Genomic DNA, 25,506 nt, shown 5'->3' with positions numbered 1-25,506 from the left:
GGATGTGGAGAAAAGGGAACCCTCTTGCACTGTTGGGAATGTAAATTGATACAGCCACTATGGAGAACAGCATGGAGGTTCCTTAAAAAACTAAAAACAGAACTACCATATGACCCAGCAATCCCACTACTGGGCATATACCCTGAGAAAACCATAATTCAGAAACAGACATGTACTACAATGTTCATTGCAGGACTATTTAAAATAGCCAGGACGTGGAAGCAACCTAAGTGTCCATCGACAGATGAATGGATAAAGAAGATGTGGCACATATATACAATGGAATATTACTTAGCCATAAATAGAAACGAAATTGAGTTATTTGTAGCGAGGTGGATGGACCTAGAGTCTGTCATACAGAGTGAAGTAAGTCAGAAAGAGAAAAACAAGTACCATATGCTAACACATATATATGGAATCTAAAAAAAAATAAAAAATAGTTCTGATGAACCTAGGCGCAGGACAGGAATAAAGAAGCAGATGTAGAGAATGGACTTGAGGACACGGGGAGGGGGAAGGGTAAGCTGGGACGAAGTGAGAGAGTAGTAGCATTGACATGTACACACTATCAAATGTAAAATAGATAGCTAGTGGGAAGCAGCTGCATGGCACAGGGAGATCAGCTCCGTGCTTTGTGACCACCTAGAGGGGTGGGATAGGGAGGGTGGGAGGGAGGTGCATGAGGGAGGGGATATGGGGATATATGTATACATATAGCTGATTCACTTCGTTATATAGCAGAAACTAACACACCATTGTAAAGCAATTATACTCCAATAAAGATGTTAAAAAAAAAGTGTTGTCTGTTTTTAATAGCTCTATTTCTGCTTTTGAAGGTAAATGTAGGCAGGTCACCTAATTAGTATGTTGGTTTTGTTGTTAGTAAGACATTAACAATCCTATCTTCCTGTATGAATTATTTGATGATGAATACAGTGGTTCAGTGTCCTCTAAAATTGCCTAAATAACAAAGAGTAAGTGGCCTCACCTTCCTTTAGCACTTTCCTCTTTGCTCTGTGCATCATAATTTGAAAATTACTTGAATATTTTATGCGAGTATTATGCCTAATATTTTACTATAGAAATGTGCAAGAGTAACAGTAATGACTCACAAAGAGCTTATGTTTCCTAACGTTTAATTGTGGATCTTATGTTTTATCTTCTAGGATTGCACAAATCCACGGTACTTAGCTGCAGGTTCTTCCAATGCTGTCAAGCTCAGTAGGTTTTTTGATAAGGTAATGGCTTCAATTAAGTTATTTTTAAACTTAATTTATGTATTATGAGAGTTTAAACTCTTTGTAGAATGCTTTGTCCTTTTATTCCTTCATCCTAAACTTCACAGCCTGAATACTACTTGTTTTGATCTCTTATCTGTCAGTGTAATTGCTCAAGGCCTGCTGACGTGTTTATTCTATCACCAGTGTTCTCTAAGCAAAGGATGAAAGCTACTGGATTCAAATGGGTTTTTTTAAGATACCTAATTCCCTCCTTAAAACAATTTATGTTTCCATATTTTCTAGCATTTTTGTGCTTATTCACCACCCCCAAGTCCCCACAAAAGGCACTAAACTGAGGACATTCTGCTTAAAGCCCTGAGTTTTTTTGCTCTCCCAGCTACTAATATTCTCCATATAAATGTTACTGTTACTTTTAAGGCTAGGTCATCTTCTTGATTCCCTAATTTTCCCTATCAGAAACCTTTGCATTCCAATTATTGACTCTTACTAGCATCATCTTATTGTCCAGAACTGGAATGAAAATGTAGCATTTTCAACATACTGGTAAATTAGAGCACTGTTTGTCTTTCCTTCACAAGGCCATACAACTGCATTGCATACAATATTGACCAACTTAAATTGTTTACCCAGTGTTGACATTGTGTAGTAAAGTAAAATAGGATGTATTTCTGTATTATTATTGAAAAAAGATTAATTTGTCTTATATTTCCTTTTACAAGTAATCTCCCAAGAAAAAAATTTCCCTCCTCATAGCTCTTCTTTATGAATCATTTTTCTTTTCACTATTTAGAAATCTAATATTTGGCTCTTTTGTCCAATAGGTCAGCATAAGGTGGGCCCCACACTCCATCCCTGTTTAATATTAGGCCACTGGGAAATTTTTGCTTTATTGCAGAACTTCCCAACTGGTTTGTGGCCAAAAGGGTACAGGTGCACTGAGATAGTGATCCCCTCAGTTCTCAGAGCAGCCAGAGCCCCTGGCCTGGCTCTTCCACTTACTCCATTTGTACATTTGCTAATGTATAAATATTAGCATTTTCTAAATGTGTCATGACATGAAAAAATGGTTGGAAGCACTGCAAGGAGCCAAATTTTCTCTCCACATTGTTTTCAAACTTAAAACGTAAGAACTTCCATTTGTTTAGATCCGTGGCTGCTATCTATGTCCCCTAGGAGCAGCATCATATAGATCTGTGTCTGACATGGAAAGATCCCACAATATATTGTTTAAATTTTAAATAATTTATTAATTTTAAAATTAAAAAAGTAAAATGTGGGCTTCCCTGGTGGCGCAGTGGTTGAGAGTCCGCCTGCCAATGCAGGGGACATGGGTTCGTGCCCCAGTCCCGGAAGATCCCATGTGCCGCAGAGTGGCTAGGCCCATGAGCCGTGGCCACTGAGCCTGTGCGTCCGGAGCCTGTGCTCCACAACGGGAGAGGCCACAGCAGTGAGAGGCCCACATACCGCAAAAAATAAATAAATAAATAAATAAAATAAAATAATAAGTTATATCCTAGAGAAACAATGGGTTATAGATCAGTTTGACCCAAGTTGCCAGGCAAGACTACTTAAAAAAAAAAAAGAGGGAACTTGGTTGGTTTTAAGAAGAGAGCAAGTTTTGATAAGAGGAGACTTCCCTGGTGGTCCAGTGGTTAAGACTCCACGCTCCCAATGCAGGGGGCCCGGGTTCGATCCCTGGTCAGGGAACTAGATCCCACATGCCACAACAGAGATCCCGCGTGCCGGCAACTAAGAGCCGGCGCAGCCAAATAAATAAATAATTTTTTAAAAAGTGGTTTGATAAGAGAAGGACATTGCAAGTTGAGGGCAGAGAATTATGAGCAAAATTGAAAAGCAACTTTTCTCTTGGTTTCCTAAATCACAAACAAAGTCAAGTGGATTAAGGGGTTGGCCAGGACTTCCCTGGTGGCGCAGTGGTTAAGAATCCACCTGCCAAGGCAGGGGACATGGGTTCCCTGTTCCTGGAGGATCCCACCTGCCACGGAGCAACTAAGCCCATGCGCCACAACTACTGAGGCTGCACTCTAGTGCCCACGAGCCACAACTCCTGAGCCCACATGCCACAACTATTGTAACCGGCACGCCTAGAGCCTGTGCTCCGCAACAAGAGAAGCCACCGCAATGAGGAGACCGCGCACCGCAACGAAGAGTAACCCCCGCTCGCCGCAACTAGAGAAAGCCTGCGCGCAGCAATGAAGGCCCAGTGCAGCCAAAAATTAATTAATTAATTAATTTTTTTTTTTTTAAAAAAAAGGTGGGCCAGACCTCCAGACTGAGGTGGTGGCCTGAAAACAAGGGACTTGGCAGCTAGATATGACTTTACATCATATCTTCCAGAATTTAGTGTAAAGATTTCTTTTCCAAGGGAATTCCCTGGTGGCACAGTGGTTAAGAATCCACCTGCCAATGTAGGGGCCACGGGTTTGAGCCCTGGTCTGGGAAGATCCCACAGACTGCAGAACAACTAAGCCCACGAGCCACAACTACTGAGCCCACATGCTGCAACTACTGAAGCCCGTGTACCTAGAGCCCATGCTCTGCAACAAGAGAAGCCACTGCAATGAGAAGTCCATGCAGCACAACAAAGAGTAGACCCCACTTGCTGCAACTAGAGAAAGCCCACGTGCAGCAGCAAAGACTCAAAAATTAAATAAATAAATAAATAAAAGATTTCTTTTTCAAGAGGGAATCTAATCCTCTTCCACACTCCCTTCGCTAATAGTAATTCCTAACCAGTCTAGAGTAATAGAATTTTCCTGTCCTACCCTGGAGAGAGGAAGGAAAATCAGTCCTGTCATAGTTTTTGTGGTGTCAGGTATTTTAGATGGGTACTAATCATGAACCAGCTTTTCTACCTTTGAGGCCAGTGAGTGCAACCTTACCCTGAGTCTCTTGTGGCTAAAAGTAACCCATCCATAGTCTCGAAGATAAAAGAATCCAGATGATATTGGTGTTAGGCCAATGAGAGCAAGCTGCTGCAGGCCTGGAAGAAGATGCTCTGCTTTATTTTGAGGAAGCTCCTAGCTTCATAATTCTAGATTCTAATGTCTTAGAGTTAATCTCCAGCTAATCTGTATTCTAATCTGCTGAACTTTTCTTAATCACATTTAAGGCTCTGGGTAAAGAAAATAATACTGCCTCTGTCAGCACTGCAGTTTCTCAAGTGTTAGAACAGAGTTCTTTTTTTTTTTTTTTTTAATGTTTTTCATCATGTGAATGTAGAGAACAAACGTATGGACACCAAGGGGGGAAAATGGCGGGGGGTGGGGGAGGGTGGTGGTGGGATGAACTGGGAGATTTTGATTGACATGTATACACTAATATGTGTAAAATAGATAGCTAATAAGAACCTGCTGTATAAAAAATAAATAAAATAAAATTCAAAAAAATGTTTTTCATCATGTGAAAATATGGTGCTCTGAAACTCATGTTAAGGCATATATTTTGAAGGCTTCTTTTTAGTAGTAGTGATGGATTTGTACAGATACAGCCACTGCTTTACCGTATTTCTCCTACTGACCAAATACAGACAATTCCGAAACTGCTGAATTAAGGGTGCAGATTAAGTCGGAAACGAAGTTAATTGACTGCTTTTGATGTTGTGTCATCTGTCTCCATTAAGGACCGACAGAATTTACAACTGTGTTTACTAGAGGGATGTGGCAGTTTACTACATTATACAGACAGACTCCTCTTTAAAGAATAGGTATGCTATTGTAGTAGCAAAAGTGCTTTGCTTTTATCTTATGGATTCTGTTTGGTGCCTTTTGGGGCCAACTGCTAGGGAACTTTGAGCCAGATTTGCAGCCATACACTAGGAATTGCATGGGATGTCATGTCACTGTCTGGTTATTTAGTCTCTTTGGTTGTTGATGTGTTTGTTTTTTTTTTTTCGCGGTACGCGGGCCTCTCACTGTTGTGGCTCCCCATTGTGGAGCACGGGCTCCGGACGCGCAGGCTCAGCAGCCATGGCTCACGGGCCTAGCCGCTCCGCGGCATGTGGGATCTTCCCAGACCGGGGCACGAACCCGTGTCCCCTGCATCGGCAGGCGGACTCTCAACCACTGCGCCACCAGGGAAGCCCCTGTTCATGTATTTTTTGACCTATCATTAATGCTTTTTGGAACAAGAGGCAGGCTTTTATAAAAATACTTCCACAATCCTGATCTCATTAGCACCAGATTTAACTCATTGTACAAGATGTCTGTCGCTGTTGAAAAGACTCTTAATTTGGGTATATACCTTTTAGTGCCATTAGTGGGCATTGCAGTTACCACCTTTTCAAGGTATATGTGCCAAGCCCTTAAAATCTTTATTTGTTTTTCACAGGTCATAGAGAAGAGATACTTTTTAAGAGATGGTAATCAGGTCTGTATCTATCTTTTCTTGATAAAATGATTTCTTGAAATTGGAGAGAGATTTGACTTATTTGAAATTAATTTCCAAATTTACTTTTGAATTTTTTTTAAAAAGTGGGGTTGCGGGGAGTCCTTTGCAGGCCCAAGCAACTGACTTTCTTCTGTCCTGTTAAATACAAAAGAAAAAATCAGATCGGGGAAAATAAGGGTCTAAGAAACACAAAGAATCCAGAGATAAGGTTACATTATAAAATAATAGAATTGCTTGAGACTCCAAAGGCATATATATCCAGAGTCTATCACAATGCAAATAATTCATATAAAAGTCCAATAGGTGAATATTATGAGATTCACCGCCATCCTGTCTGATTTAGATGGCACTATCACCAATTGTTTGGCAAATGTTTTTCATTTTGGTAGAATTTATTTTTATTATTTAATCTGCTGTGGTTTTCTGAGTAAAACAGCAGAAAGATAGTTCTTTAAAGAACGACAGCCCAACATACAGAAACAGAAAATAAGGAGAACATTTTAAAGACTATTAGCATTTGAACTCTGCCTGCTTGAGTCCTAATATATTATCTTTCTTGCCTACAGATTCCAGGCTTTCCTGATCGAAAAAGGTTTGGGGGAGGAACATTAAAGAGCTTACATTATGACTGAATTACACACATCCTTTGAAGAGTAAGCAAGCTGTGGCAGTTTTTCACAGCTTTCTTTTTGCTGTGTCAGTTATTAATGTCTCAGGCTTTTAACGAAAGCATCTTAAAATGCCACCCTTCAGCCTCACCCTTTAATGGAAAACTGAAAGGAAGTAACAGCGTGGGAAGTCCAAACTTTGTCCCCATTCTCTCTGTTCCTCACCTTTCGTCCCTGTTTATAGATTATATAAAAGCCTTGTGGAAATACGAGATGTCAAAATGATGCAGTAAATGAGCAGCGACAGAATGCTGCAGAGAAAATTTACTCTTGCCCAGAGCTGGAGGGTTTTTATGGGTCTGTAATTTTCCCACACTCCTTGCTGAAGGCTTAATTAAGTACTTCAAAAATGTATCTCTATTGTTTTACCTTCTGAGGGGAAAGGTTATGTTAACCAGCCCTGAGTTGTCCACCCCAAACACTCTGTCATTTTCAAAGAAGCAAAATGGTGTTATTTAACTGCCTCCACCTTCATCAGGCAAAAGGATGCCTAATAATAGCAACCCTTTCTCTCTCCTCTCCTTTGCAAATGGCTCAGTGGCTGGAAGAGGCTGACTAATAGCTGGAGTTAAATATAAATAGATTAATAATACACAGAGAACAGCAGTACCAGAAAAGAAGAATTATGCGAGAAATTGACAGCTCACTAAATCCTTCACTCTTTAGGTTACAGCTGTCTGCACCCGCTTACTGTTTTCTGTTTGGAAATAGGTAGGGTGAAATCTAAGACCTGCACAAGGGCAGTAAGAGAGATTTACAGCCTCCTCAGTTTTTATTTTTATTTTTGAAGGAAAGATCAACTCCTAAAATGTCCCTTAACTATAGTCCGTAAACTAAGAATATTATTCTTTGTGTCAACAATGTATTTATGGAGAGAAGTAAAAATAACTTCCACAGCAACACATTTACATGAATTATGGACTAGGATTCTTGGATTTCATAATCCAAAATTTGGGGGGGGGTGTATATATGCATAATTGTTCATCATTACTATTTTTACCCATCTTTTTTGCTTGTGTAATTGCCTTTGCCCCAGTCTTTGTTAATATATAAACCTGTTTTACGAAAACTGTAATTTGCTGCCTTATTCAACAACTCCTTTTCACATGTATTCTCTCTAGGAGGTCTCTGCACCCCTGATTTTGCTCCATATTAAAGTATAATAATAATAAATACACAGTTTCAGCTTCTCATTTTAAAACTAGGGGAAAAAAACAGTAAATTCTCTTTCTATTCCGTACTTTGGAAATCAAGGTGTGCTGAAAGAGGATATTAAAATGACGATGTTATCATTAATCATTAGAGAAATGCAAATCAAAACTACAATGAGATATCATCTCACACCAGTCAGAATGGCCATCATCAAGAAATCTAGAAACAATAAATGCTGGAGAGGCTGTGGAAAAAAGGGAACCCTCTTGCACTGCTGGTGGGAATGTGAATTGGTACAGCCACTATGGAGAACAGTATGGAGGTTCCTTAAAAAACTAAAAATAGAACTACCATATGACCCAGCAATCCCACTACTAGGCATATACCCTGAGAAAACCATAATTCCAAAAGAGACATGTACCAAAATGTTCATTGCAGCTCTATTCACAATAGCCCGGAGCTGGAAACAACCTAAGTGTCCATCATCGGATGAATGGATAAAGAAGATGTGGCACATATATACAATGGAATATTACTCAGCCATAAAAAGAAACGAAACTGAGCTATTTGTAATGAGGTGGATGGACCTAGAGTCTGTCATACAGAGTGAAGTAAGTCAGAAAGAGAAAGACAAATACCGTATGCTAACACATATATACGGAATTTAAAAAAAAAAAAAAAAAGTCATGAAGGACCTAGGGGCAAAACGGGAATAAAGACACAGACCTACTTGAGAATGGACTTGAGGATATGGGGAGGGGGAAGGGTAAGCTGTGACAAAGCGAAAGAGAGGCATGGACATATATACACTACCAAACGTAAGGTAGATAGATAGTGAGAAGCAGCCACAGAGCACAGGGAGATCAGCTCGGTGCTTTGTGACCGCCTGGAGGGGTGGGATGGGGAGGGTGGGAGGGAGGGAGATGCATGAGGGAAGGGATGTGGGAACAGATGTATATGTATGACTGATTCACTTTGTTATAAAGCAGAAACTAATTAAAAAAAAAAAAAAGAAAAAAAAAAAAATTTCCTACTAATTATAATAAAGAAAAACTGGAAACTGTCTAAAAAAAAAAAAAAAAAAAAAAAATGACGATGTTAGAGAGTGCTTTTAGAAAGTCTGTCTTGGGAATTTGGCAAGGGGTTTTAAAGCACTTTTCATCAGCTAGGATCTTCTCCAGTCTTTCTTCACATCCTCCCCCACAAGAGTTAGCCCCGATTTTTTTTTTGACATAAAGGAGAGCTATGCAAATCAGGATCTGTATGTGGAATTTGGCACAAGTATTTTGTGACAGTGGCTGTGCAGTTAAGAAGTAGAAACCAAATGCATATGCAGAAGACCTAAAGCAACTGAAGCTCTTTGTATTCCTCTTTTAAAAAATAAATCAATAACCCTTAATTAGAAAGAAGATCTATTCCAATTTCTCTATTTTCTCCCTTATTAAAAAATAAGATGAAAATAACCTATCACTGATGGCTTCAGGGTCAACCTTGAAAAATTAACAATACTCAACTTCTTTGTTCTTGCTGTCAGGCTTGACTCCTGAATTATAGTTTTCTAAGAGAAAATGATTTTAATCATCTAAGGTAAGTTTGTTGCAGCATTAGTAGCAGCAAAATAAGGTTGTTGGCCAAAGTGAATGATATTAGCCAGAGTTCTTCAAAAAGAATCTTTTGAAGCATAATTTTTGCTAAGACTTCCTGAGACCTGCTCATAAAAATTGCTTTTAGGTAATAAACAAGTTTAAATACCAAATACTTCCTAAAAAGTGTTAAAGCTTTAATTTTCTTACTTTCTTGATGGAACAAATTGCTAGCTATAAGAGAACTTTTTTTTTTCCCCTGTTGTGATTCAGATGTCTAACCAACGTTCTTACTCACTGTGGAGACAACCAGATAAGAAGATCTGTGGCCACTCATCTGTCCCCCAGGCCGCTTAGTTGGAATCCAACTAAGGATTTGGGTTGGTCTCTACCTTAGTGCTCTAGAGAGAGCGCCACTCCCAAAGGGGTTGATCCATATCAGCTTTACTCAGGTTCTCAAAAGTCCCTGAACTTGGGACATCTATGATATAATCCAGGTGCCGTGACACTGCTGTTTTTCTCTCCATTCTGGAAGTGGACTGCATAGAACTGATGTGCTGGGCCATCGGACTGAGGTGAAGAGCTCCTAACCACTGCCATAATCAGAGCTTTTGAGTCTTCATTTCAACAGGGTATGCTTTAGCACCCAACCTAGGTAAGGCCTTATATGGTTATCTAAATGTTGGTTTAATTGAAATTTTTAAAGTACAGGTAGCGTCTATTTTAAGAAGTTTTAAGTCTAACAGGATGTCTGCATTGATTTAACATCTGTTAAAATTCAAAGGATGATACTCTGGGGGAAGGAGGAGAAGGAAGTTAAAAAATTCGTTTCTCCATAGTCCCAAAACTGAGTTAAATTACTGTGGTAGAAGAGGAAGGGTTTCAGGAAATCTAGCACTGGGAGAACCCTGAGCCTCACATATTCCCCAGTATGTTTGCCTAATGCAAAATTGGAGTTGGAGCCTACCAGCCCTGCTCCATAGAGTAGGAAAAGGATCCAACTTCGAGTAACAATAAGCACCTACATTTAAGGACTCAAAGCAATGGCTTTCAAACTCAAATGTGTATGAAAGTCCTCTGAAGTGCTTGTTTAAACTGCAGATTCCAGGATTTCTTCTGCCCCCCTCGCCCAATTCTGTGTATATGGGATAGAGCCTGTATTTTGTATTTTTAACAGGCAAACCAGGTGATTTTGATGCAGGTAGCTCAGGATCCACCCTTTGAAAAAAATAAACCCATATCAAAAACGTAGGGAACACATGGATTGTAGACTCTACCTTATGGCACCGTTATAGCAGAGTTCATCAGAGTGCATGATCGCCCCTTAATGAACTAAGTAAGCCACTCCTCCCTCTCAAGGCTGCACATGCCACAGCAATCGTAGCGTGATTGTCACATCCTCTATTGGCAAAACAGGAAATATTTGTCTTCGATGTACTGCTACCCATTTTTAATACTAGCACTTTCTACCCTCTGGGTATATCTATTTCTAATGAAATGCCTTGCCATCTTATACATAGCCCCTCTCTTATACCACATTTGTTTTCTCAGCTGGCCAACCACTAAGCTTTACCAAGGTCATCGATAAGTAAAGGTGAAGAATGAAGCCCCTAAACTTCAACAAAGATGTAAAATCTTGCTCAGTACTATCAAATATATCAGGTAATCTATCAGTGTCATTTTTTTCTTGGAGACATCGGTCCTGAAGTCCTCCGTCCTCTAACTGCACTCTGGAGTGATTGTTCTCTAGGCCTGCCACTTGTCCTTCACATTACTCTATAATAATCCCCAGTTTCCTAGATGTAATATTTTCCATTTTCTTGGTGGATCAGTGGTCTTCCAACTGGGATGTGTGGAAGAATCTCTTCCAAGTGGTACATGGGCACGGATAGTTTTAAGGGAATCATTTTCCAGATGACTAATTCTCATATGAATGTATCTTTGTTAAGATTGATCTGCTTGTGAAGCAGCTCGTGCTGGCTCTTATTTACCACCTCTACTTTCCCAATTGCCCTTTTCCCACTACAGAAAAAGGAGCATCTCACTACTAGTGAAATAGAAATACGGCATATTGCCCCAGGGTGTAAATGTCTTCAGGATGCCAACAAAGGGACAATTCTAAATATTAGTTTTATTTAAGGATTTTGTCTGTTCCACTCCTCACAATTACAAAAAAAAAAAAAAAAAAAAATGCAGAGCTCTTAAGGAAGAGCTCCTGAGAACAAAGCAAAGAGCTTTGGTAGGAAACATCCAAGGCTGTGGCACATTCTTTCATGTCAAGTCTTCTTGCCTGGTCTATCAAAATACCAAAACATTTTCATCAAAAATAATTATATAGGCAAAGGTATATAAAATTAACATTTTTATTTTCCCAACCCTTTCTGAGTAAATGAGTTAGACAAAGAACCTCCAAGTGAAAGGGTAACAGTTAAAGTCACTGATTCCAATAGCTGGGTAACAAAACCTTTTCCAATCAGGTTTCCAATTATTTGCTTGCAACAAAATTGAAGAAGAACCAATCTGAGTTATTGACTGATAGGTCATTAAAATAATGTTTAATGATAGGTCAGTATGTGATTTTTGGTATTTAATTCAGAAGGAATTTGAGTGCTACCATAACAAAATCCCTTCCATTCATAACTGCTTATTTATGAGAACAAATTTTCTCAACATTTATGTCTATAAAAGCAAAAAATAGGATTAAATGATGCTGAATCCTGTGTCATTCTAGAAATAAGAATTATTCATGGATATTTGAATTAATGTGGGAGTGAGCCATCTACCTCATTAAAAGAAGCATTTCCAGAAAGACTTTGCCTTTTATATTTAATAATTATTTATCAAAATGTATAGTATTTATGGGACACTGTCCTAGAAAAGAATCCTCCAGTGTCCTGTTCCAGGACACTGGAGGGTAAAACACTTGCTGATAGCATTCTGGAAATGCAGTTGGAGAAGGAAGCTGGAGATTTCATCATTACTACACTTGGTTTTGGTCCTACTCCCCACTCCCTGATGTTTGTGAGTCCAGAGCTTCTGCAGAGAGTAAACCTATCTTGTGCTAGAATCCAGAGGTGGCAGGTATCTGGTGTCTCCAATTCCTGGTCCTTTTCAAGTTCTTCTCTTCACCTGTTCCCCATATCATTCACTGAGTCCCTCTCCCTCTGCCTGGTTTTTGGCATCTTTGTTCTTATTGTTCACTACTTTGATACTGTGACTCTGCTCTGGTCCAGTATATGTTTGCCTTGTCCCTGCACACAACCTGCTTCTTCCACTGGGTGTCTTTTTGAATGCTAATCACCCTGCCTAGAAGTCCCCCTCTTTCCCCTGCTTTAAATGTCTGCCAAAACTCCCCTTTCTGGAAGCCTTCCCTCACTAGACTCCTCCAATCTATTTCCGTCAGTGCCCTAAAAACAGGTATTTGAATGCACTGCACTTCTCTGTCTTTGTGTACAATCCTCCCTCTCCTCAATGCCCTATCCAACTCTTACTCTGTGTGACTTGGCTCAGCTATCATCTCCTCAGGGAGCTAGTCAGAGCTCTGTGGTCCCTAATCCCTCCCACAGCACCCTGACTCTTTCTTGTCACAGCACACATGGCGCTCCGTTGTAATGGCCCGTTTATTGGTCAATCTTCTCCAGCATGTGCCCTCCTACGGGACCAGACTCTCAATCATTTCTGTATCTCCCCACACCTCACAGGGCCTGGCGCATAGCAGGTCCCCAGTAATTGTAAGATAAATAAATAAGTGTGTGATTAGATTAAAATAGAAAGTCATCAGACATAGACTCAGAGCTATGTGTTCTGTGTTTTATTTATTCTCATTTTTCCTGTGTGTGTATGGCACAGTACCTGGCACATAGTGGTTACAAAGCAAATACTCATTTTCTTGAATTATTGTTACAAAAACAGAAAAAGACAGGAAATAAAGTGAACCCACTTGGGAGAAATCCCTAAATAGGGAATTGATAGGTTTATTCAATTTTAAATATTTTCAGGCCTCTCAAAATAATTTTCATCCAGTCAAGGATCTGTTACCACTTTCTTACTCTTTCAGAAATCTCTCACACCTTAGGAAGGAACTGAAACACCTCTTAAATCTGCCTTCAAAGCTGATTTGGAAAGAACATATAAAGTTTATGGAAAAACAAAGCAGTAAAGCTTTTCCTTTGTCGTTTATTGGTTCCCATCCATTTTTCCCCCTAATCACCAAAGCCTAACTTCTAGGATCAATAGAGATTCAAGACCCAATGTACTCATAAACTCAGATATGCAAGAAATATTTTTCTTGAATTCACTTCTGATTTTGAGTCTGCATACTGCAGGAATAATAAAAACGTAACCTCAGTAAAGCTAGGGTTTATACCCCGCTTTCTCCCAGGTTTGCATATAAATTCCAGGGAAGCTTATATAATACCACAATGTCAGTTGTCTATGCTGAAGTATGCTGAGATGTGCTATAAGCTCCCTGGTCTGCAGGCATCAGTCCACACAGTTTGCTACCAACCTGTCACTTGTTTATATCCACATGGCTCCTTTGGCCTGGTCCTTTCTGTGCTAACACCTCAGACACAGGCAAATCATTCTGCTGCTACTGCAGTATGCTGGAGCCTGGGGACCTCTGGAGGTTGCTTAGGCCCCTTTATCTAAAGCAGAATGTGTCAAACTGGCAGCCCATAGTCATTCACACCTACGTGCATGTTTCTTGACATAATGGTATCAGTTATCTATCACTGCTTAACAAAACACCCCAATATTTAATGGCAGAAAATATGTCATTCTATTTGCTCCCAATTTTGTGGGTCAGCAGTTTGGGCTAGGTTTAGCTCGTGGTTCTCCTGCTGGTCTCACCTGGGATCACGTATGTGTCTGCAGTCATCTGGCAGCCGCATTGCCTCATTCACACATCTGGCAGCTAGTGCTGGGCTGTTGAGTGCCTGGACCTCTTGGTCTCATTCTCAAGGAGGCTAGCCTGACTTCTCTGAATGGTGGTCTCAAGTAGCAAGAAATGGGCAAATCCTAAGGCACAAGCATTTTTCAAACCTCTGCTTGTGTTGTGTTTGCTATTAGCCAAAGTAAGATTCAAGGAGGTAAGTAAAAGACTCCGTCTCATGTTGGGAGGAGCAGCAAAGTCACATTGCAAAGGGGCATGCATACAAGGATGAAAGGAATCTGTGGGCACTTTTTGCAACCTATTACAATGGCTTCATTCATTCATTCATTCATTCATTTATTCATTCACTTGTTTAAGTTGCCAATGTTTAAAAATTGGAGCTTCGTGTATAAAAGTCATATCTTAAAAAATCACCTAGCCTACTTTACCCATTTACATTTCCTGCCTGTTCTGCTGCACTTGAGTTTATGATAATAAAGCGTAGTTTAAAAGATTATTTTTGTGAAATTAAATGAGGTAATGTCTGTGGGAAAATCTGGCATGAACAAGCTCTCGATATATGGTTTCTTCCTTCCTGAATGCCATTAGCCATGAAGTTGATACCTGACCGTGGCTAAGGAGAGTAGCCAAGATGAAGGACAAGGGAGTCATGGAAAAGGTGGCTGGAAAGTAATCCCTTGGTCTCTTTCTAGAGAGGTACAGGCATTAGGAAATAAGATTCTTAAAGAATTTATAAGAACACTAAATACATTTAAGAAATTAAGAGGAGCAATAGTAAATATCTCAGTTTGCTTTAAGCGAAGTGCTTCAGGCTCTGAACTGTTCACCCAGCTCATCCCTGGGAGCAGGTGTGGAGAGCTGTCTAGACCCTGTCCCTGCTTCAGGTAGCTGCGTGAAAATGCCTGTGTCACAGCACGGATCATTTTCTCACAGCTCCCCAGAGAGTGAACACTCCGCCTTGTTCCTTCCCGGCCTCAGTCGGGAATGAGTGGAGAAGGCTCTACCTCACACAGCAGGCCCTAAGTGCCACAGTTCCTTCCGCAGAGAGCTTTAAATTCTCTGCCTTTAGTCATAAGCCTCTTTCTTTTAACTGGAACAAATCATTGGTCAACATTTACCTCGGGTGAAGAGGAGACAGGCCTCTGCAAACTCTTCAGAAACAGCCCGGGTTTCAAAACCAAAGACAGTTGTGTAAGCAGTTTGGAAACAAGCATGCTGGACTTTCTCCCTAGTGTAGCAGTTAGGAAATGCTTGTGGCTAGTTTGAGCAACCAGCTGACCAGCGAGCACAGTGAAGCAGTAGAATAACAACATCCAGAGGTGGTTTGAAGGAGAAACAGAAGCATTTTGACTTCATACCCTCTCTGAGCCTGGGTTTCCTGAAATCGTCACACCTGCAGCAGAAGGAAAATGGCAGAGTTGAAGGTAGGAAACTATCTGGCCACTTCGCTGTGGCTTCTTCAGCCACAACCCATGGAAGCGTCTGAGAATTCCAGAGCTTCAGAGTCAGAAAGAACTTAAGAGAGGCCCTCGTCCAAGCTGTTGTGTTCAGAGGCTTCGCCGTGGTGTCCGTAAGCATGGCTGGGGCTGGGGGATGATAAAGAAAAGAGGTGATGGTCTAACCGTCCATCTCTTGCCTTGCTTATTTCATATATTGTCTTGGGAATCTGTAGACGTCATAAGGGCTCTCCTCCCCCATGGACAGACATGTTTCTCACTGTGTCCGTTTGCCAGCCCCTACTCTCCCACACCTTCCTGATGGTGCAGCTTCCTGGACAGCCTCCAGCCGACCAATTAGGCATGTTTAATCTATTCAGTTATTTTGAGGCTCACAATCAGCACTTGGCCAGTAGAAACCCTAGCACTTCCTCTAGGAAATAATTCCTTTTTATTATTTAATCTTCAATTGAAAAATATGTGTGGGTTATGTGCTGCTAATGAATTAACTCATAATCTTCAAAGTAAATCTGGAGGTAGCCACTTTACCATTAAGGAAAATAAAGTTTAGAGAGATTAAGTGACTTGCCCAAGGTCACTGCTGATAGGTGATAGAGACTGGATTAGAAATTGGGTTTGTCTGAATCCATGCCCAGGCTCCAAAAGGAGCCTTAGTAGCAACTCCTAGACTGAGTGCCTTAAGGCTAATGTCTAAAACCATGCCTAGTGTCCACCCCAGGCTGGCATCAGTGCCCAACACATGCATGTGGACCTGAGTAGAACTGCCCAGAATCTTGACTTAAGCCAAGTGTGCCAGACTCCAGGCTTCTTTCCAGGGTTTGAGCACTTCCTAAATGCCCTTCAACTGATGCTGAGTTTGAAAATCAAACATCTCCCTAATTAACAGGGGTCCTAAAACCACTCAACAACACCGAAGTAAAAGAGTTGGCTTCTTTATGCCTGATCAAGAGTTAGAAAGACTAAGAATTCTCATTCTTTCATTCGGCAAATATTATATGTTAATACATGATGCCACGAATTAACATAGGAAAGGAACTGAATCTGGACTAGGTGGAGCCAAGAGAAACTTCTTGAAGGAGGCTGTTCCTAAGCTGAGTCTTAGGAGAGATGTAGAAATTGACTTAACTGAAAAGGGGCTAGAGGAAACAAGTGCAAAGGCACGGCACACACAGAAAGCCCTGCACGTTCTGGGATCCAAGAGTTAAATTTGGGTTGCTGCAGGGACAGGCAAGATGAGATACCCAGGATGTGGTCAGATGTATGGATCTGGATCTCCGGGGAGAGGGTAGAGCTAGGAGAATAGATATGGGAGGTCATCACATCAATGGTGGTAGTTGAAGTCTTAGAAGAGGGGGAGTGCATAAAAACTTCATTTCCTGATGAAAAGGCTGTGGGGAAGTTCAGCAGGGGTGGAAACATCCTTACCATTTATAAATAAATTATATCTAAAATCCTATCCTGCTGAAATTTTTGAGCAACTTATTATGCACAGCACCAGCACACCAACGTAAATTGCATGCTGCTCTTTGTTCTCAATTTCAAAGGCATTTTTCCCAGCCTGCTGTCTAATCTCTGCAAGGAAAAGTTAGCTCTACAGATCACAAATCCAAACACAGAAAACCAGATTGCATCACTCTAATCAATACACATTATAAGTTAAAAAAAAATATTTCTCTGCTTTTATTTCTTCCTTTTAATGGATATGTCAACACAAAGCCTCAAATGAAATCACATTTACATAAAAGCAGCACAACTGGGGGAAGAAAATTCAAAAGATAAAATAGTAAAATTAAATTTTAAATGAACCACCCAATGTTCTTAAGTCTTCTACAAGTCCACTTCTACAGGTCTTGATTTCTTCATTTCTAAAAAACAGAGCTGTTTAACATGCAGACTTTGGGCCCCAGCACCAAATATTTTGATTCACTAGGTATGGGTCTGTATTTAACAAGCTTTGGGGGTGATTCTAATTAGCCAGAGATGGGACCCCCTGGTCTACATAATTATTGTATTCATTTCCTGTTTCTGTTGTAACAAATTACCACAAATTTAGTGGCTTAAAATGACCAAATTTATTTTCTTACAGTTCTGGAGGTCAGAAGTCTGAAATCAGTTTCACTGGGCTTAAAGTTAAGGTGTTGGCTGGTTCCTTTTGAAGACTCAAGGGGAGAATCCATTTCCCTGCATTTCCAGCTTCTAGAAGTTGCCTGCATTCTTGACTTATGGTCCCTTTCACCGTCTTCAAAGTGCATCACTCATCTCTGCTTCCATCATCACATCACCTTTTCCTCTTCTATAATCAAATCTTCCTCTACCTCCCTCTCTTACAAATACTTATGATTACATTTAGGGCGCACCCAAATAATCCAGGACATCTCCCCATCTCAAGATCCTTAATGTAATCACATCTGCAAAGTCTCTTTTGCTATATAAGGGAACACTCACAAGTTCCAGGGATTAAGACATAGATATCTTTGGGGCATCATTATTCAGCCTACCACAGTTTAGCCTACTTGCAATAATCTTCAAGTTCCCCTAACAATCTATATCCTATGTCCCCATCAAGGTTAACTAGAAATACTGGACTCTTTGCACAGGAGAAAAAGGTAGCTATAGTTCCATCTCTACCCTGACTTCTCTCTCTTTCCCTCATGCCCAGGAAAAGGAAGTGAGGTATAGTATCTGCTCGTCCCATCAGGGTGTTACCCAGAATCAGAGTCAGGAGAAAGCATCTCATAAAACTAGTCTCACAAATAAATCATATCCTGGGGACCAGGTGAAAATTAGAAAGCTGTACACTAGGGAGCTGCCAAAGAACTGATGGTACTGAAGTTACATGGAGCTCAATAATTTGTTCTTTCATTTAGAAAGGATGTGTATAATTCTCTTGGAAGAAACAAAATTGTTTCTATGTGGGAGCAAATTATTCAGAAATCTGGATTGAAGAAAGCATACAAACACACTTGCTTAATGTCAGACGTTTTTATTTTTAATTTTTCAGTGTAAGGTATATTTGTATAGTCACTGAACCAGCTGGAGTTGAAAGCTTGGATTTTCACAGCTGATATAAGCAGAGTTCAGATTCTGTCCTTGATCTCAAAGCCTTGGGAAAGCAGCTGCAGAATACTGCTTCCTTGATTCTGATACCTTCAGCAGTAAGGCACATGATATTTTAAAACTCTAACAAACTCATCTGTAATTTTTCTCTCAGGGGATTAGAAAAACCAACTGGTTTGAGAATGACTCAGCAGTTTTCATCCCCCTCTTCAGCCAATGCACCTCAGCTAAGATTGAGAAACCGATTCAGAACCCACACCTCTCTCTGAGCTGGATGGCTCCCTTCCAAAGCACCAGCTGTTCTTTCTACTTTCTTTTCCACTTTTTAAAGCAGTCTGAAGCATATGCTTTAAAATTACATATAGTAAGTCTCTTTTCCTTTGTTCCCAAAGTACAAATAACCCTGGACTCTGTTCTGAGGCCAGCAGTTGCAAAGAGTGGAGAAGGTTAATGAGTAAACCCACCCACTCCTGCCAGAAAACTCAGCGCTCAGACCTTCTTGCCTCCCTTTGCAGAGGGAAACAATGCTGCAGTTGAACAAAGAGAAGCCACTGTGATACTCAGTGGCTTCAGGCAAGATTGGTCTGCAATTCCATTCCACAGAACTGAAGATAATTTCGGGTCATTACCATTTCTCAGCAGCTCAGATTCAATCCTCTTGATGGTGAGCACGAGGTTCATTAGAGAGAAGAAAATTGTATTCAGTGGAGAGTCAAAATGCTGGATGGTCTCTGCCTTTTCCCCAAGGAAAACATTCCAAATTGCATGCTGCTGTTAACCAATCTCTGTGTAATATAACTCACTGTTTTTAGTGCTGATAGATTTTCAAATATAAAAAAATATTGTGTCTGGAGGCAAAAAAGAATAATTTCACTTCCATGGCTTTCTAGGTCATAACATTTCACATTTGATATTCCCTCCAAATATGGGCAGCTGTTGCCCTGATCATTGCTCACGCATCCAGGTGTGTTACATCAGTCTCATCCTGCTCCAAGCTGCTGAGAATTCTGGAGGATTTATCCTCCACCCACCTACTTCCTTCTTATATCTCTTAAAGACATGTACTCAGATGGTGGCATTTCACTCACTGAGTGACGCTGCACTTTCATTATCGTGGGCTAAAATTAAGTATTGATACATTTATGAGGAACAACTATGGGAAGAAAATGGCCCTTTTTTATGTTTAAGTTAGAGAAAAGGGGGTTCTCACCCTACTTAGAGCAGGATACATACACTCGTGTTAGAATAGGCTCTAAGGGGGACTTTCCTGGTGGCACAGTGGTTAAGAATCTGCCTGCCAATGCATGGGACAGGGGTACCAGCCCTGGTCCGGGAAGATCCCACATGCTGTGGAGCAACTAAGCCCATGAGCCACAGCTACTGAGCCTGAGCTCTAGAGCCCGTGCTCCACAACAAGAGAGGCCACTGCAATGAGAAGCCCGTGCACCACAACTAAGGGTAGCCCCAACTCTCCACAACTAGAGAAAGCCCACATGCAGCAACGAAGACCCAACCCAGCTAAAAATAAATAAATAAATAGAACAGAATAGGCTGTAAGGGAAAAACTAAATCAAACAGTAGATATCTACTGAGTACCTTCTATAAACCAGGCACAAGGCATATAGAGGTAAACAAGATGCCATAGTTCCAGCCTTCATGGAACTTATAAACTAGCAGAGAAGCCAGACAGTGAACAAGAACTCACAGGTGTGTTTAAGTGTTGTCAAAATAAGTTTTAGGGGCTCTGCACACTTTACTTTATTGAGAAACTCTCTTTTTTTCCTCTGGATGAAAAGTAAATTGATGACAATCAGAATGAACTCCATTGTGCCACTGAGGACAGATCTGGCTATTCTCCTGAAAGCCACGCATATCTTCAAAACTTGTTTTCCTATATCCACATAGATGCAAATATATTTACAAGTGCTCCATAGATGAGCCAGATGATATAGGTTTTTGCCTGCAGCGAGGCTGGTTGGAGGGCTTTTTCTCAAGGCTTTTGCTGTCAGATTGGATCCACACACTCTTTAGCTACTTGTTTCAGCGTATGGAGGGGAAGTAGAGCTCCAACCTCAGGGAGGTTGCAAGCTAGGCCAGCCAGATCTTACTAACCTGGAGTTGAGGTGATGCCTGAGCCATCTCCCCTGTCAGGAACTCCCTGATGGGTCCAGAATTAAAGAACCTGTTCTTGGAGTGAGATAATTAAGAACAAGCCCATAAATCAACTAAGTACAGCTAAGGATGGAAAGTCCATGTAATATCCAGCACTCTTCTCCCAATTAATTGGTGGTCTTTAAAATTCACACAGAGAAATTATCTTTCCTAAATGGTTCACATGCCAAGATATAGCAAAGATGTTATGTATAGAATGTGATACACAGACATATGTCCATAAAGAAATTCTTACCTTCATAGACAGTCAAAATAGCAAAATACTCTTTAAATCCCATTAATGGTAGCTTTTGTGTCTTTGTCACATGCAGTACATTTCTGGATTCGGTAATGAGTGTGCCTCAGAGGATCCTCGCTGCCCAGGTGCCCTGCCAGAAGGACAGGTATGAGTGAATAGAATATTAGCTTGGAGAACTCTGAATTATAGGAATGAATGACCAGCTTTCAGGCCAAGGGCTTCTACCCACCATCTTGAAAATTAGCCTGTGAACTGTCTAGGAGTTTCACAAATCATTAAGACAATTGGGATGCAGAACAATGACAATACAAAGATTAAAGTTGGATAATGGTTACCTATGGCAAAGCATTTAGTCCCAAAAAAGTAACACTAAATTTAGGGCTTTCAAGAAGATCCCCTAGGTCCAGGGTTAAGGGACTTCCTTAAAGTTCCTTTGAACAGCATAAGATATGGCAATGATGAGAAAATAATCAGTCCTTGTTAAAAAAAAAATGCGTGCACAAAGATGTTCACACTAGTGTTGGTTACAATAGCAAGAATATGGCAAACAAAAATTTTGTCAAAAATTTTTAAGAATATTTCATGGCATGAAAAAATGCTCATGATATGGTGTTTCCTCTTTATTTAAAGTGCTAATTATTAACAGGACTACACATATCATAGCGTTCCCATTTTGGAGGATAAGAATGGAAGGAAATATACTCATATGTCAAGATTGGGTTATTTCTGGATGGTGAGATAATGGCTTATAGTTTATAAATTTTCTACAATAAGCATGTACTACTTTTCTAATCAAGGAGGAAAGTCACCTAAAACATTATTACAAGAAGGACGTATGGGTTGGAGATGGTCATGTGTAGTGAGTGGCTCAGAGCATCCCCATCCAAGACAGAATTCCCCCACTGAGTTGTTTGATGGGAAGGTGGAATGCTTTTCTGATGGAGTGATGTCATCTATTGCCTCCTTTGTTTTAGAATAATCCTCAAGTTTGCCCTTACAATCTGTATGCTGAGCAGCTCTCAGGATCAGCTTTCACTTGTCCACGGAGCAGCAATAAAAGAAGGTAAGAGGGTTAGGTTAATTCTGACCTGCGGTCTATGGGAGCTATGACTAGTATTTAGTGCTGCCTCCTATACCTGGGCCACAGCCTCCCAGGGTTGTCCAAGATCCTGCTTCTTACAGGCTGTGCTCTGGGTCATAGCCAGGGGAGGATGAACCTCATCTCCAGCTAGAATCAAGTGACGGGTGGAAGAAGGGGAGAGAGCAGCTGCACAGAGCCTAGAAAACAGACATGTCTAGTTCCACTTACAATTTGTTGTTTGTACTCAGAAGAAAGTCTTCCTCATAGTCTGGCCTTCCCCTGTGATTGTGCAGTTGAGTTCCAAATTTTGATTTACTTGGGAGGTTTTTTAATAATGATTAACTCAAAATTATAGAAGATTCAATGCAATATCTTCCTCAACTGATTAGAAGTATTATGTTCTTTGGATGAAAATGTTGGATAATCCAAGCTTGGGTTAGATGAAAGGTCATGTATTATGGCCCCTGGTGGTTTGAATTAATAAGGTTTTTTCTCCTCGGAATTTGTCTTTGCTGGAAACCAGCACATTCATTAGCACAACGTGTCATGATACATGTTTGCTCTAATCCTACAAGCCAGGTCAATGAACTCAGTCTCTTGGTTAACTCCTATGGGGCAGGTTGGTTGCAGTAGCTGTTTTGGTTTAGGGAAGCAATTGAGTGTTGTGACTTAAACAAGCAGTGTCTAATTATGGGAATTTCAGAATAGGACACCTGTGTAGAGGGCTGCTGCTTATATTGGAGTTTGGGGGAAGAGGGCAGGCAGTCTTGTACTGCTTAGTGGAAGGTGATTGGATTTGTCTCCAGCGAGTCCTCCTGAGAAGTAAATGAGATAGTGAGAACAAAAGCACCATGGACCACACAAATGATAGGTTGTTCCCCTTGGGGGTTAATCATGCCCACTCTGTAGGCAGGCCTCCTGAGTTTAAATCCTGGTTCCTTCTCTTTCCAGCTGTGTGACCTTGGGAAGGTCATGTACCCTCCAAGAGCCTTCTGGTTTCTCATTTGTAAAAGAGATAATAATAGTACTTATCTAATAGTTGTGATGAGGATTAAGGGAAAGAATGTATGTAAGGTGCTTAGCACATTGCTGGGTACCTGATGAGTGCTCAATTAACATTAATTTTTTTTTTTTTTTTTTGCGGTATGCGGGCCTCTCACTGTTGTGGCCTCTCCCGTTGCGGAGCACAGGCTCCGGATGCGCAGGCTCAGCGGCCATGGCTCACGGGCCCAGCCGCTCCGCGGCATATGGGATCCTCCCGGACCGGGGCACAAACCCGTATCCCCTGCATCAGCAGGCGGACTCTCAACCACTGCGCCACCAGGGAGGCCCAACATTAATTTTTATATCATCATTATTGCCACAGTAGCAGAGTGTCTCCCTCCAATACAGTGTATCCCTAGGAGGCTGTCAGAAAACTGACTGGCAGGTGCTATGCTACCATGCCAATATCAGTATTGCTTCCCTCTCGATAGATCTGCACATGGAGGGGGAAGAGATAGTTTCCCATACTTGTCAAATCAAGATTAATTCTATCACTATTTAATCATCTCTCTCTCTGCAAGCCCAGATAGCCAAGGTAAGGTACGCACACAGACAATTCCTGTCTATTCTAATTTATGACAGCCTGGCCTCCATGACTATGTTCTTGACTTTATGACCCATTCACTAACTGGACACCTGGACTCCGGATTCTGCTGCCTGCCCCCATTATTCAGCAATATCTTCAGCCAGCAGGGGCAGAGCTCTGTTCCAGGAGGCTGAAAAGGAGCTGTTGGCATTTCATTAAGATGCTGGCACCATTCCCTGAATCAAAATTAAATCTCTGTCCAGGGCAGTGTAGTGCTGCCTGGGGAGTTTTATAAACTCAGCTAAAAAACAAGGGACACTAGGCATGGTTCACCCATCTGTTTAGAACTCTTCAAAGGTATCCACAAGAATTTTGTGAAAATGCTCAAAATCCCCAGTGGAAAGATGGAACCAGCCCCATCCATAGATGAGAAAGCCTGAAATTCCTACATTTAGTCACTACTAATTTAAGCCACAGAGTTCAGGAACTCCTCCCCACCCACCCACAAACTATCAGAGAGTATATCTATAAGGGGTTGATTTTTATCTGATTAGTTAGCTGATCCCTTAGGTCCTGAGAAGGTGAGAGCCAGCACAGAGAATGTAGGAAATCTGGACCATCATAAAAACCCAGATGATTAGGGGTAGACAGATAGACAATTCAACACACATCTAGTAAGTGAGCACCTACTGTGTGCCAGGCATTCTAGGTACATAAACTCTGAATCCTCACAACAATCCTAGGAGATAAGGATGAGGAACATAGGATCAAGAAAGTTTTGGGAATTCCCTGGAGGTCCAGTGGTTAGGACTCTGAGCTTTCACTGCTGAGGGCCTAGGTTTGGTCCCTGGTCAGGGAACTAAGATCTCACAAGGCAGGCAGGGTGACCAAAAAAAAAAAAAAAAACAAGAAAGTCTTGTAACTTGCCCAGGATCACACAGTCGGTTCTAAAATATACACACACATGTTCTCAATTCCGTATAGAACCTAGAGAGGCCTAGTTAATTCATGGCCCGAAGTCCAATGTCTGAGATTACTTCACCTAGAGCTAGAGGAATCAAAAGAAAACTGAACTAATCTAGCTAGCCCTTTAATCTCCCAAATGGCTCAGTGTAGGGCCAGGTCAATTCCACCCCCTGAAGTAGACTGTCCTGGGGCTTAAAGGGCCAGAGCTTGTTCAAGCAGGTCTGGTCTTCCATTGCCCCAAGTGGTGTTCCTCTTCCTGCTGTACCCTGTCAAGGTAACAGCCTCTGAAAGGACTTGGGTCCCTCTTAGTGAGGTTCAGTGTCCCTCTCAACTTCTGGATGGTTCTCCTCCTGGTGTCCTTCAACTTTCCTTCATCAGAGTCTTCTCTTCCTGAAACAAAGCCAGAAATGTACTATAAGAAAGTAAAGATGGATGCTCTTATAATTTTAGATATGTTAATTTCCTAAACATCTTACAAATTAACATCAAAAAGACAACCCAGGGCTTCCCTGGTGGCGAAGTGGTTGAGAGTCCGCCTGCCGATTCAGGGGACACGGGTTCGTGCCCCCGTCCGGGAAGATCCCACGTGCCGCGGAGCGGTTGGGCCCGTGAGCCATGGCCGCTGAGCCTGCGCGTCCGGAGCCTGTGCTCCGCAGCGGGAGAGGCTGCAACAGTGAGAGGCCCACGTACCAAAAAAAAAAAAGACAACCCAATAGAAAAATGGTAAAGGACTTGGGCAAGTAATTTATAGAAAAATTCCAAGGGGCCAACAAACATACAGATTCTCAACCTTACTCATAATAGTGGTAATACAAATAAAAATGAGATAGTATTTTTTACCTACAAGGCCAAAATTATTAATAGTACCCCCTATTTGTAAAGATGTGGGTGATCAGGCACTCTCACACATTAGTGTTGTGAGAATAAAGTGGTACAACAATTTGGCAATTTTTCTTATTATGCATTGGAAATATCTTAGAAAATGTACAAGAAAATTGTTAAGTTCTGATGCCTCTG

General features: G+C 41.1%; 2 protein-coding genes across 2 annotated transcripts in view; both read left to right on the top strand.

Annotated features, from left to right (window-relative positions):
* Window positions 1-7,492, top strand: part of RABL3 (RAB, member of RAS oncogene family like 3) — a 38,365-nt gene extending 30,873 nt beyond the window's left edge. The window contains exons 6-8 of the mRNA XM_081234161.1: window positions 1,167-1,238; window positions 5,592-5,630; window positions 6,218-7,492. Coding sequence (XP_081090287.1) covers window positions 1,167-1,238; window positions 5,592-5,630; window positions 6,218-6,283 — 177 coding nt within the window. The 3' untranslated portion in view covers window positions 6,284-7,492. The remainder of the gene's footprint in view (window positions 1-1,166; window positions 1,239-5,591; window positions 5,631-6,217) is intronic.
* Window positions 7,493-15,134: 7,642 nt separating this feature from the next.
* The window catches only part of HGD (homogentisate 1,2-dioxygenase), a 46,488-nt gene continuing 36,116 nt past the window's right edge, over window positions 15,135-25,506 (top strand). Inside the window, exons 1-3 of the mRNA XM_081235118.1 lie at window positions 15,135-15,372; window positions 20,946-21,017; window positions 21,847-21,935. Coding sequence (XP_081091244.1) covers window positions 15,358-15,372; window positions 20,946-21,017; window positions 21,847-21,935 — 176 coding nt within the window. The 5' untranslated portion in view covers window positions 15,135-15,357. The remainder of the gene's footprint in view (window positions 15,373-20,945; window positions 21,018-21,846; window positions 21,936-25,506) is intronic.

The sequence above is a fragment of the Mesoplodon bidens genome, assembly GCF_964165515.1.
Source record: "Mesoplodon bidens genome assembly, chromosome: 5".
In the NCBI taxonomy this organism is placed as follows: domain Eukaryota; kingdom Metazoa; phylum Chordata; class Mammalia; order Artiodactyla; family Ziphiidae; genus Mesoplodon; species Mesoplodon bidens.
Note: the sequence above shows the minus strand (reverse complement) of the source record. Positions and strands in the feature narration are given on the sequence as shown.